The following is a 14,677-nucleotide window of genomic DNA, read 5'->3' on the forward strand; positions in this document are numbered from 1 at the left end:
TTTTCTAGCACCAATATCTCAGAAACTTATGGTCCTAATTTCAATTTTATTTTTTTGATCTCTTCGAAAATATTTTTTTTTAATTTAAGAATCAAAACTAACATTTCAAAAAGGTTATATTTAGAGTTTTTTTTTAAAGGTTAAATAAACAAAATTTTGATTTTTAGCTTTTTGGGTGTTTTTGAATACTCCTGACTCAATGCGGTTTTAAAATATTCAATAAGCAACAAATCAAAAAAAATGTTTATAGAATTTTGAAATGTTGATTTTGATTCTAAAAAAAATATGTATGCATGTAATGGGACCATCCATAAACCACGTGGACACTTTTTTGAAATCTCAGAACCATCCTCCTAGTGGACTATTTCCATACAAAATAAATCTTTTTGGTCTGGAGCGTAGGCAATCGGTGGCTCCCACACTCCCCCCTGAAATGTTCACGAGGTTTATGAATGGTCCCAACTGTGTATCGCCATCAGATTTCAAATGTTTTTTTTTTTGTAATGAGCAATTCTCTACGAAATCGGTCTATTTTATTATTTTAATTATTGTATTTTTTTTAAATCCAGCTAAAACTTTTATTGTGCTTTCGGTATGCCCAAAGAAGCCATTTTTATCAATAGTTTGTCCATATAATTTTCCTTACAAATTTGGCAGATGTCCATACATTCATATTTTTTCAGTGTAGTCCTTATCCATACCTAAAACTTTGCCGCAGACACCAAATCGATCAAAAAAATCCTACAAAAGATACAGATTTTGAAATTTCATATATAATTTTTGTATGGACATCTGCCAAATTTGTAAGGAAAATTATATGGACAAACTAATGATGCAAAATGGCTTCTTTGGGCATACCGAAAGCACCATAAAAGTTCAGTCGGATTAAAAAATACAAAAAATGAATGACCGAAATCTGAGAGAATTGCTCTAATTTAAATACACAGTTTTTCAATTGTTTTGTTCAGAGTTGTTCTGTTGTTCAACTATTAAACAGTTCAGTTTTAGATTTATTCAGTTTCAGTATTTTTGTTTGTTGTTCTCCAGTTTTCCAATTTTCCTCATCAGCCATAATCACCAATTCGATGCCAACCAAATTCGCAAACCGCGGTCACTCTGGCTGGCCACCAATTGCAACCTCACTAATTTTTATCAAATTTTCAGCCCAACTTTCATGTCAACACAAACTACCGAAAAATCAGCCCCCAAAGCCCGAAACCCTCAAATACAAATTATCTACCCCTCAATCCCTCGTGACTCACCGATCCCGTTCCTGCCAATTAGCGGCCCCAGTGCTGCCGTGCCGTTGATGTTCCCGGGCTGCTGCTTCGGTTGATGATGATGCATCGGATGCGGCTGGCCTGACAGCCCGTTGAAGCTCGCCCCCACCAGCCCCTGATTGCGTGCCATCTCCGACGATAATCTAATATTCTCGGTTTTGTTATTAATTGTGCAAATTTTATCATTCGCATGTGGCGTTGTGGCGCTGGCCATCCCGCTGTCACCACCGGCAGTGTTGCCAGTTGTCGATGAGATTGTCACCCGTGGCGGTGGCGTTGACGTTGATGAGTTGTCGGTTGGCACTGTCACTGCCGGCGAGGGCGGTCCAGCCGTGGCTGATTGGGCGCTGCTCGCAATGATAATGTCATTACGGGTCAGGGGGTTGCCACTGGAAGCTGCTGCGGGTTCTGAAGTGCTGGCAGGTTCCGAAGTTGCGCTGGCGATATCTGGGAGCTTTTTGGCTTTGAACAAACGCATCCTTGCGTTGAGTTGGGTTGCGCCGAGGGTCACGTCATCTGGAAGATTCATTAAGATGGAAGGGAAATTTGCATAAGAAAGGTGTTAATTTTTCGTGGAGATAGAAATCAAGAGGTCTAATTGGCTGACTATTGAACACTGGAATAAACAGCTCGATTAGCAACACGTCAAAAGAGGTGATATAATAAAGGTGGATAATTGCTTTGTCTCTTTCTTCTTGAGTGGAAGCAGGAAAGTGAAAATTTTCCATGTAGCAAAACCAGCTTTCATTCAGTGATTTTATTATAGCTGAAGATAAAAAAGTGTCTATTCAAGCGATAAAATTGGTTTTTATGACTAAGGTTGAAAGCTCTATTCAACGGCATAAAATCGAATTCTTGAATGCAAAAAAAATTAAGCGATTTGTTATGAAACTGATCACTTTTCCAAGGGAACCTAAATCGTCTATAGCTTGGTCAAAACATGACATTTTTTGATAAAACTTTTAAGTGTGATAAAAAGACCAATTTACAGGCAAAGTACATTCTATAAGTTACGTAAATCGACTTTTCATAAAAGAATAGGGTGATTCTCCGCCAACTCACACAGCAGTTGCCCCGACCCCTCTTCGATTTGCGTGAAACTTTGTCCTAAGGGGTAACTTTTGTCCCTGTTCACGAATCCGAGGTCCATTTTTGATATCTCGTGACGGAGGGGCGGTACGACCCCTTCCATTTTTGGACATGCGAAAAAAGAGGTGTTTTTCAATAATTTGCAACCTGAAACGGTGATGAGATGGAAAATTGGTGTCAAAGGAACTTTTATGTAAAATTGGACGCCCAATTTGATGGCGTACTCAAAATTCCGAAAAAACGTTTTTTTTTCATCGAATCAAAAATCAAACCATCCACATTAACGACCCCCGGGTCTTTTGTGGTCTCTATTGCAAGTTTCTGCTCGAACCAAGGAGTCCGAAGGCTTGAATGGAGAGAGCACCCAAACCTCTTTATACTCCAAGGAACCTTCCACCCCAGTGTTTGGAACTGACGACTTTTGGATAGCGAGTCCAACCGCCGCCAGCGATTCCACCAGAATAGGCTTGGTTTGGTGTGTTGTTTGTACTTATGGCATGGAGACGACTCCTACACCTGGAATGACTTAACGGCCTAACAACCAAGGCCGGGACCGACATTTTACTTCCTCATCAGCGTAACCATTCGGCCACGCACTGCCATCGATTTTTATCAAAAAAAAAAAAACACTTAAAAAAGTTTTAAAAACTCTGCCATTTTCCGTTACTTAACTGTATACAAATTTGGAACATCTAATTTAACGGAAAATTGAATGTAGGTACTTTTCGAATCTACAATAACCCAGAAAGGTTATTTTTTCATTTAGAACAAAATTTATAATGTTAAGATTTTGTGTTTTTTCTTGCTTTGCAGGGTTATTTTTCAGAGTGTAACAACGTTCTCCAAAGTAAAACTTTTCTTGTAGAATCGCGATAACTCGTTATTTGGCCCGAATTGAGAAGGTGGCGAGCGCAGTTAGCGAGGCGGTCCTCGGTCACAGCGTGAACGGTCCCCGTCAAGGTAAAAATCGGAATCGGAGCCGTGGGCACGAATTAGTGCGCCGGCACCGTTTTACGTGGAACGCAGCCGCGTGGCAAGTTCCCTTAGAGATGGAAAAGGAGGACGACGGAGCAGACTACGGGTGATGGCGGTGGCAAGCGGAACAGCCCAAGCGGTAACCGGCATATTTCGTCTCGTGCTATCCCTAGCAAATCTGGTGTCCGCTGTTGTTACAAGCCCCCTGAAGACGTTTGAAGAGAAGCTAACTGATTCTTCTACAGATTGAACACCAGCGAAGCATCCGGATATATTTGTTTGGAGTGGAGATATTCGGTGCTAAGGAACACTTCCACATCATCCGATCGGCCTGTTTTTTGTCAAGAATCTGGGGTCTGACGATCGGGACCCCACCTGGCTGTGTCTTTTGAAGATTTGCTGTTCATTGGTGAGAGCTTTCCATCATTATTTGTTATTTTACTATATTCCCCTTTATTATAATATAATATTATAAATTCAATAACCCTCCTACCCCTTTCTCACTTTCCCATTCCCCAATCCCAATTTCCTCAACCCCAATTTTCCATTTTCCACTTCCCCCCTAAAATATAAATAATTGCTAATTTACACTAACACACCACACCCAACTTATTCGGAGCGTTTGGTACGGTATGTCCACGCATCCTTCCTCCCCTGTTGATTCTGTGAAATGTGGTCCGTTCACAGAATCTGTCTCTGCGGTTAATGCAACGCAGTAGGCCTGGCCGCTTTAATTTTTGCTTTACATTTTCGGGGTAACTCGAATGTATTGCAATTATTAATATTGACAAGAAAGAACTTGGGGCGTAATCTAACCTCAAGTTCTTCCAGCATGCTTTCTTCGGACTGGCTGCGCTTGTGTTCGATTAGATTAGATTAGAATCGCGATAATCGTTATGGTTACAAGCAAACCCCTTATGTTTATACAGCAATTCCCCACGAAAACAGTTGGTTCGAAAAAAAAGTTCTCCGATCGGGCTCAATTTTTTTCTGGGGGTTCCTTGGCCGAAATAATTAGACCCGTTTTTTTTTTGTTTGGCCATTAGGGTGACCTACGCCGTGTAAGGGTGGTCCGAAAAATGGCAATTTTCGTCGATTTTCTCAAAAACCACTTTATTCACAAATGAAAGCGGATTAGTTTGGCTATTTAAGAAAAAATAGTAAGAAGTTTCAAAAATCTAGCTTAACATATGAAAAGGTCGTATGAAACTTGAAATGCTGTTTTGAAGGTCTCGGGACCAAAGAGCCCATGTCTGAAAATATTTTTAACGGATTCCTCGGAAAATTTCACATAACATATCAAAAAATGGTGAAGTTATGTTTTTGATACTCTGAGATACGAATTTTTGAAAATGAAAACTGAGTTTTTCGACGCGCCACGCGCAAAAATGGGAAAATGACGAAAACGGGAAAAAAATCGACTTTTTTCACTAAAACTGCGATAACTTGGAAATTTCAGCGATGACCTAAACATGTAAGGGTACAAAAAGTTGCGTATTTCAATTACGAAAAGAGGTATGATTTTTTGAAAAAAGTGGTTTTTGCGAAAATCGACGAAAATTGCCATTTTTTAGACCACCCTAACTAATACGGGTCTAATTATTTCGGCCAAGTAACCCCCAGAAAAAAATTGAGCCCGATCGGAGAACTTTTTTTTCGAATCATGCTGTTTTCGTGGGGAATTTCTGTATATACAGCAAATTTTGTTGAAAAAATAACCCATCTGAGAAATTCTCTACCAAAACCGGAAATTGATTTTATTTGTATTTTTTGATTTGGCTCAAACTTTAAAGGGGCCTTCCCTATGACCAAATAAGCTATTTTGTGTCATTGGTTCACCCATACAAGTCTCCATACAATTTTGGCAGCTGTCCATTCAAAAATGGTACGTAAATATTCAAACAGCTGTGACTTTTGAGCGAATTTTCTGATCAATTTGGTGTCATCGGCAAAGATGTAGGTATTGTTGAGGACTGTTGAGAAAAAAATAAGTACACGGAAAAAAAATTGCACATTTTTCAATAAACTTTTTTTTCACAAAAACTCAATTGCCCAAAATATTTATTTTTTGATTTTCGAGATTTTTTGATATGTTTTAGGGGACAAAAACCCGCAAATGTTGAGCCATAGAGAAACATGGTCAAAAAATCTGCCGCCGAGTTATGAATTTTTGAAAAAATAGTGATTTTTGGAAAAAATCGAAGTTTCATGCAAAAACAAATTTGAAGCAATTTTTAAATGTAAAATTGAATTTGCAATCGAAAAGTACTTTACAGATTTTTTGATAAAGGGCTCCGTTTTCAAGATATAGCCACCGAAAGTTTGATTTTTGCGAAATATTTAAAGTTTTTCGATTTTTAAAAATAGTGACCGTGAGTGACCATTTCTAAAAATATTTTTTTTGAAAAGTTCAGAAAATTTGCTAAAAAATTGTCCAAGAGACATTGAAGAACCATGAAAAAAAAAGATTAGACCTCTGGTTGCTGATATACAGCGGCTCAAAGAAAAAGAAACAGGAAAATTGAAGTTTTATACACAGTAGATAAAGTAGTAATCCAGCTGCGTGTTAAAGGCCAGGGTGTTAAATAAATTTTGCATAATTTTCTGAAAATCTGTGTAATATTACACCCTAAAATATGTAGCCCATCAGTATGGGAAACCTACTTGACCAAAATGTCAAGCTCACATAAACGTTTATCCTTTCCATTTTTCATCGGTCTGATAGCCTAGTGGGCTAAGGCGCCAGTCCAAACTGTTGGTGGTGGGTTTGAGTCCCGTCGGTTGCAACATTTTTTTTGTGTTTACAAAAATTGTACAGGCAGCATGTAATATTAAGTGTCTTTATTGACGAAGGTGATGTGCATGCTTTTGCATGCAATTTTACCATCGGATTTTTTGCTGTGTAGGTCTCACCCAAACAACCCACCATTTTTCCGATCTATAAAAAAATATTTTGAAATTTTTTAAATAAAGACTAACATTTTAAAAGGGCCAAACATTGAATATTACGCCCATTCAAAATGCTAGTCTTGATTTCATTTAAATTCTAGATTTTTTATACAGAGTTTAGATTGTTTTAATGTTAATAGTTTATTTGAGACCTAAAAAATGCCATTCACTAAAATTTCAGTCCAAATTTGCGCGATTCATAAGCAAAAATGAGTGTCCGGAATTCGAAACAGCTTTTATCAGTTGTTTATCACTGTCTGGGATTCAAAGCATAATATGTCATTTTAATATAAAAATTCTGATGAAATATGGTTAGATATATTTTGCTAGCATTTTGTTAAAATTGACTGTATATACTACTTCATGCTGAAATTTCTACATTTCCAACTTATTACATGATTTTTTTTTCTAAATATAACAAAACTGATATGCTACTAAGTGTACGGATTTCCAATCATGACGTTATGCCATCGAATCGGGCGTTCAATTTTACATAAAAGTCCCTTTGACTTATCACCATTTCAGCCTGCAAACTATTGAAAAACATGTATTTTTTTGCATGTTCAAAAATTGAAAGCGCCTCCGTCTGGACCTCGGATTCGTGATCAAGGACAAAAGTTGTGAGTTGGCGGGGAATAACCCATATATCAATATGGATGAAGGAATCAATAAAAAAAACATCTTTCTTTTCTACTTCATAATTGAACAAATTATGAAACTCATGCATAGTGAAGAAATATTAAAACTTTTCCAAAAAGGTAACTTTTTATGTATTGAAGAATCGCAAATATTTACAGCAACTACGGGGCACTAAGAATACGTGATCGAACTGACAATACTCCAGTTCACAAAGATGACACAGCTTTCCACTCCACCGATCATTTAAATCACCTCGAACCGAAGAGGTGATTCACGATGTAACTCCATACCCATCTACAACTCCATCCACGGCCAGATTCTTATCTCGCCAACATTGGCCTCGTCGGCCACGCATCGCTTAAAGTTCCGTAATCGATGAAAAATGGCCCCTCGCACCACCATCCAAAAACCAAAATAAACATTCAAATTCGACACGCCGCCGGCTCAGGTCTGTTGCTCTTTTTATTTGCTGCCCCATTGACATAGTGAAAAAAAAGCTCCGGCGGGCAAATTAAAATTGTGCCATAATTTCAAGGAAATTAATCAAAATCCGCATCACGCCTGTTAATTAATTATGTTGTTTTAATTTACTCCACTTCCCGGTCGGCGTGTACGCAGCGTGGAATGATACTCAGAAACATTTTTTTTTCGCTTACTTGTCCATCATAGAAGGGTGCTTTGGGGTAAAATGATTCCCGTTGTAACGCCAATTAAAATCCAACGTGCTGTCTTGTAAACTTTTCTATGCCATGCTATGCATGGCCAGGCCTACTACGTAAGAGTTTAACGCAAAGACAAATCGTTGTAGCAACCCCAACCTCTCGTAGCATTGACTTACAGAGTGGTGTTGGGGCCTTATGGCCCCAGTACCGTCCACTACTCCATGCGTCGATGAGCAGCTTGGGGAAAATTACCGACCATAGAAAAACTGGACAACATGAGTTCGAGAAAAAAAAATGCGTGGGTATGCGCCTTTTTTTCGAATCACTTCACCATTTTGGTTTGTTTTCATGAGCTTTCCGAAGCGATTATAATTTTTATTTTTATCGCCATTCGTCGTCCGGGGTTGCTGTCAGTCAGCGAGTCAGTCAGTCAGTAAGTCAAAAAAAAAAAAACTAACTTAATCCACCTATGTGGTTGGTGCCTTCCTCACTCTTTTCCAACAATGAGTGATATGTGATATGATGGGTTTGACCACAAATTTCGTCTAATTTCGTTAAGTTCCGGAATACAAAAAAACACACATATCAATGAAGGGCTCATAAGTGGCATCATAATCTTCAATGTTTTAGACTTGTTGGAAAGATCTTTCGATTACCTAATTAACGATGGGTCGGATGATGGATCCGGACATTGTTTACATACATTTAAGTGAGATCCGGCTACAAAAGAGTACATAAATATCACTTAAGTGGTTAGAACTCGAGACAGGGTTGCCAGATCTTCAATGTTTTAGACTCGTTGGAAAGGTCTTTCGATTACCTAATCAACGATGGGTCGGATGATGGATCCGGACATTGTTTACATACATTTAAGTGAGATCCGGCTACAAAAAAGTACATAAATATCACTTAACTGCCCATGTTCGCATAAATGTCCCATATGCAAAAACAGCAACCTGAGAAAAACGCATTTGAAGTTTGTCCCACACATAAGGGTACGTGTTAAGTTTTCTCGAAAAAACTGGATTTCCTCCTGATTTCTAGAACAATGTACTGGATGTTATATGCTTTTCTGAAAGATCACACGATTTTGAACAAAACTGCATCAATAACTCAAAAACGATGAAAATGCATATGGGACATTTATGCGATCAGGGGCAGTTAAGTGGTTAGAACTCGAGACAGGGTTGCCAGATCTTCAATGTTTTGGACTCGTTGGAAAGGTTTTTCAATTACCTAACCAACGATGGGTCGGATGATGGATCCGGACATTGTTTACATGCTTTTAAGTGAGATCCGGCTACAAAAAAGTACATAAATATCATTTAAGTGGTCAGAACTCGATACAGGGTTGCCAGATCTTCAATGTTTTAGACTTGTTGGAAAGGTCTTTCAATTACCTAACCAACGATGGGTCGGATGATGGATCCGGATATTGTTTACATGGATTTTAGTGAGATCCGGCTACAAAAAAGTACAAAAATATCACTGAAGTGGTCAGAACTCGAGACAGGGTCGCCAGATTATCAATGTTTTGGACTCGTTAGAAAGGTCTTTCAATTACCTAACCAACGATGGGTCGGATGATGAATTCCGGACAATGTTTACATGCATTTAAGTGAGATCCGGCTACAAAAAAATACATAAATATCACTTAAGTGGTTAGAACTCGAGACAGGGTTGCCAGATCTTCAATGTTTTAGACTCGTTGGAAAGGTCTTTCAATTACCTAACCAACGATGGGTCGGATGATGGATCCGGACATTGTTTACATGCTTTTAAGTGAGATCCGGCTACAAAAAAGTACATAAATATCATTTAAGTGGTCAGAACTCGATACAGGGTTGCCAGATCTTGAATGTTTTAGACTCGTTGGAAAGGTCTTTCAATTACCTAACTAACGATGTACAACATGATGATGTTTGGTTCAGTTTACTGTCATTTATTCAACTTCCGAAAATATGCGAAAACACATTTTTATACATAACTTTTGAACTACTTATCGAAACTTCAAACAAGTCAATAGCACCGTATGGGAACCTCAACCAAGTCGAATGCGACTGGTTTGGTCAAAATCGGTTCAGCCAGTGCTGAGAAAACTGAGTGACATTATTGGTCACATACACACACACATACACACACACATACCCACACACATACACACACACATACACACAGACATTTGTTCAGTTTTCGATTCTGAGTTGATATGTATACATCAAGGTGGGTTTTCGAGATTTAATTAAAAAGTTCAATTTTAGAGCAGGATTATAGCCTTACCTCAGTGAGGAAGGCAAAAGAGGTGAACAAAAAAGTTGACGATTGGCTTGCTGGTTGGATAACGTCAATAATTACAGCTTAACCCCCTCACGGTAGGAAGGGGTGGGTTGTAATACTGGAGCAGGGGTGTGAATGGATTCGGGGGTAGTGATGGGGCTTGCTGTAAAAAATGTTGAGCTGGTCACGGGTGCTAATTATGTGAATTATTACTGCGATTTTGATATCTGTTTTGGTGTGCAAAATAGGTTTATGTTTGATAATGATCTAACCTTTTGGCTGAAAAGGAAGTTCTTGTCAATTTTAACGAGGTTATAACGTGTTTTGCTGTAAGGTTTAAGTTTATTTCTAGTATTTTAAATAACCATCTATATCAAAACAAATACACTCAAATCCAGATGGTTTGACACCAACTGTTGTCAAACGAACGAGGTCACGTTTTAGTTTGACACCCCTTTTACACAGAGTTCACACACACTACCAAACTTTTGTTTTGAAAGTGTGCGTGAGCGCCGTGTAAAAAGTGACAGTTCGTCACTTTTTAGTTTGACTTTGACCAACCAACGGGGTACAAACTAAAAAACTGTCAAACGAAAAAGTGACCAATCACCGGGGGTTGAGTGTATTTTCTTAATTTTTCAGTTGAGTTTTGCATTTTAGTTTTCTTCCAAAGAAGTTTTCAAACGAATTTGATAAAAAGATATTCAAACATGTGTACCTCAAGAAATGTTTTCTGATTGATTTGGATAATGAATTGGAGAAAAAAAATATTACACAGTAAAAATACATTCATTAAAATTCCATTTCTCACCACAAAGAAGCTCATCCCGAACCAATCTAACGATCCAGTTTTACAAGGCAATATTGCAACCCAACACCTCCGAAGCCAGAATGTTTCCCTCTCTCGCGTTCATAATTTATCGATTCAACACTTCATTAGATACGATCGGTCACGGCTTTGCGCAACCAAAGCTCTGCTCTGCAGGCAGTCCCGGATCAAATTCCACTGCCTACAAGCTTGCCCGGAGTGTACTCTCTGCTCCCGCAGTAATCCAGCACCGGGATGAGTCAGCAGCATCCATCGACCAGCTGTTGACCGCGTATCTTCCAAGTTGGAAGAGCAGCCAAGAACGAAAAACGAAACCATCTTTCTTGGGACGGCGACGACCTCGAACATCCGTATCTTAATCGGAGTGACGCTGCCCAGCGAAGCCCTTCTTCAAGGGTGTCTTGAATGATGGTTCTGGACACACAGTCGGTCGTGTGGCCTAACTGTAAACCTAGCAGACATTCCGATCAGCAGCGAGGTCTGTTTGTCCATGCTGCTTCTGCTACACTAATCGTCTTGAACTCTGCCGGGGCACGATTCAGATTTTACACCTTTGGGATTTAGAATACATTGTAGCACTTTGCTGGAGAGGGATTTGTAGAACCGGGAAGTAAATCTAATCTCGGCGAGGTATGGTGCTCGAATCCGTTAAGTACAATTCCACGGTCTGAAACACGTGTGTTCTCTAGTTATGATCTGGTTATGGAAGATTGGAATCATGGCAGAAAAGTAATGTCTGTGTGCGACCCCAATCTTTTCAAATCTTTCAAGTATTTGTTGCCTGGACTTCAAACTAACAGATTCACCAAAAACAAAAAAAAAACAATCATAGTTCTACCCAAGAAACCGCTCCGTCATCGCCACAAATCAACCTAGCAAAACTTTAAACTGCATTCCGACCCCAATCAGGTGTAACTGTTCACCTAATTTACTCACCTCATTTCAAGTTGGCAACAAACACAAAAATTGCCATCATTAATCCTAATTCACGTGCACCAAAAAAACGCCACATTCAGGTTATATCATTGACAAAACGCCCCAATCGAGGTCAGCCATCACAAATACACACCTGCTGAAAACGGTAAACAGTAAACAAAAATAAACACCCCAACCGTGAGCAGCCTCAACTAACAATAATGAGGTTCGTTTCACGTCCATTAGCTCGTGCATTGATTGGTCCCCAGGATGGGTTCACCGCGGACGGACATCTTTGAAAGTCAACGCCACTGATGGACAATTTGCCTGTGGGGCCTTTTTCATCAGGCCAATAATTGAAAAATCAATGAACTTCTGTGAAGGTTTTTTTTTGCTTATCTTTACTAACGAAAATAAAACGACGAACCTGAAAATAAAAGATATTGAAGGAATAGACCTAGAAGCATTCAGCAGTCCTCCGTCCAAGGTATCCGTCATTTACAAGACGTTTTTTATGAATTTCTAGATGAGGGAAGAATTTGGTAAAATTCGATACAACCAAAACAAAAATAATTATACGACTTATTTGGAGGTTTGAACGGAGCTGTTCTTAAGTCTTAGAGAATTTTAAATATGCAATTTGGTTTCAAATCAGCCCACTTTATGACATTTGAGTGGAACTGAATTTAAAACGTTTTTAAGAGATTAAACAATATGAATTAGTTTTTTTTTTCATGAAGTTTATTACATTGAGTAACTTTTGTTCCAGGAATTATTTTATGTTTATAAATTGTTATATGTTATTTATTTTAATATACAGCAATTCCATTTAAAAACCTTTTATTCATTACATTTTTGGGTATCAAAAGTTTAGTTTTTTATAAAGTTATTGCAATTTTAGAGAAAAAAAATGCCGCATCGAAAAACCAAGATTTCAAAATCAAAAAATCATTTCCTAATTTTATTCTATATTTTATGAAAAATTTCGGAATCCCATTAAAAAAAAACATTGGCTTATTGGTTCAGACAAAGTCAAGCGTTTTTATACGACTTTTTCATTTCAATTTTTGAGACTGAAAACTATTTGTCTTGAAAGCGAAAACGGCTTGGGGCTATGATTTTTTGAAAATGTGGTTTTTGCTAAAATTGACCATTTTTGGGACCACCCTAAGACGGCGTAGGTCACCATAAAAGCCAAACAAAAAAAAAAAAAATGGGTCAAATTATTTTAGCCAAATCAGATTTTTTTTTTGTTTAGGCTCGTTTCATATGGAAATGCTGTGTGCTGTGTGGAAATTGCCAGCAAATCCCGCTAAATTTAATTTTTCTTAAGAGGCAGTATTTGTAAATATTGCTCGATTTGTTCTAGAGGTCGTATCGAGTTGTTCCGATTTGGATGAAACTTTCAGCGTTTGTTTGTCTATACATGAGATGAACTCATGCCAATTATGAGCCCTCTACGACAAAGGGAAGTGGGGTAAAACGGGCTTTGAAGTTTGAGGTCGAAAAAACATAAAAAATCTTAAAATTGCTCGCATTTCCGTAAAACTTCATCAATTCCAACTCTCTTAGATGCATTCGAAAGGTCTTTTGAAGCCCTTCAAAATGTTTTTAAAATTTTTTAAAATTTAAAATTTAATGTGTTTCTCTTAGCTTTTGCAAATTACTGTCAAAAATTGATTTTTTTAAAACCTTAATATCTTTTTGCAACAGCTTCCAACACCCATACTCCCATAGGTCAAAAGATAGGTAATTACATGGACTGCCATTTAGAATGAATTTAAATATTTTTTAACAATTTGTTTAATTAGGGGTAAAACAGGTTTTCGCCTACTTGATACAGCATTTGACGTATTGATCACAGGGTGAATAAGATCTATTTCTTTTTTCAAAAATGTTTTATTTAATTATTTTTAAAATCAAATTTACAACTCCAATACTCCTTACTTACGTGAAATTGTCCGAGGATTCCGAATATGGCAAAATAGAGACCAAAAAGTGCCGCTATGGCGGCCTACAGGGCAAAAACTAACGTTGTAAAATGTTTGTTCTAGAAAAATCGAAAAACTATGAGAAAAACTGCGATTGGCCAAAAAGTTAACACCGTAGGCTTATAGTCCATGTAATTACCTATCTTTTGACCTATGGGAGTATGGGTGTTGGAGGCTGTTGCAAAAAGATATTAAGGTTTTAAAAAAATCAATTTTTGACAGTAATTTGCAAAAGCTAAGAGAAAAAGTCAAACCAATCCTGGATGTCTATGGCACATTTTAAAGGGCTTCAAAAGACCTTTCGAATGCATCTAAGAGAGTTGGAATTGATGAAGTTTTACGGAAATGCGAGCAATTTTAAGATTTTTTATGTTTTTTCGACCTCAAACTTCAAAGCCCGTTTTACCCCACTTCCCTTTGTCGTAGAGGGCTCATAATTGGCATGGGTTCATCTCATGTAAAGACAAACAAATGCTGAAAGTTTCATCCAAATCGGAACAACTCGATACGACCTGTTACACATTGGTGAAAAACTCGCTCTTAACTTAACAGCGTTTAAAAATATATTATTCATGATATATATCATTTCCAAACCAAATCTTGTTTCATGAGATCAAAATAAATAGAAAACCATTGAAATTACCTTAAAAATCTACTTTTTCACTTGAAATACAAATTTTATGCAATCAAACTCAAACTCTGAGTTTTCTGACATTTGAAGCGAGTTTTTAAAATATGTTTGGATCTTTTGCGCACTTTTTATATAATACAAAGTAGTTTTAAATCATTCAGCCTAATAAATGACTTCGGATAAAAGAATTTTCACAGCAAAAAAATGTTTTGGAAGTTTCATATTTAAACCTCTTACGCCCTTGGTAGCTCTAGTGCTCTATACATTTTTAACTTTAAACTAAAATTTCTTGAACACTTTCAATTAACCCTAATTCTTCTTACACAACCCTCTTTGCGACATTTAATGATACCAATTCAATTTTCATCTAATTTGGTCATGGTTATCAATATCGTACAAAAAAAAAAACTCAATTTTGATCTTGGCGGGAAGAGGAACCC

General features: G+C 37.6%; 1 protein-coding gene across 5 annotated transcripts in view; it reads right to left on the minus strand.

Annotated features, from left to right (window-relative positions):
• LOC120424751 (uncharacterized) overlaps positions 1-14,677 on the minus strand; it is a 422,527-nt gene that overhangs the window by 362,736 nt on the left and 45,114 nt on the right. For 4 of the 5 annotated variants that reach the window (XM_039588943.2, XM_052708252.1, XM_052708253.1 and 1 more), the window contains one exon: positions 1,263-1,796. The exons of the other annotated variant lie outside the window; for it this stretch is intronic. In XM_039588943.2, the coding sequence (XP_039444877.2) occupies positions 1,263-1,758 (496 nt within the window). In that variant the 5' untranslated portion in view covers positions 1,759-1,796. The remainder of the gene's footprint in view (positions 1-1,262; positions 1,797-14,677) is intronic. 5 annotated transcript variants of the gene reach the window in all.

The sequence above is a fragment of the Culex pipiens genome, chromosome 2, assembly GCF_016801865.2.
Source record: "Culex pipiens pallens isolate TS chromosome 2, TS_CPP_V2, whole genome shotgun sequence".
In the NCBI taxonomy this organism is placed as follows: domain Eukaryota; kingdom Metazoa; phylum Arthropoda; class Insecta; order Diptera; family Culicidae; genus Culex; species Culex pipiens.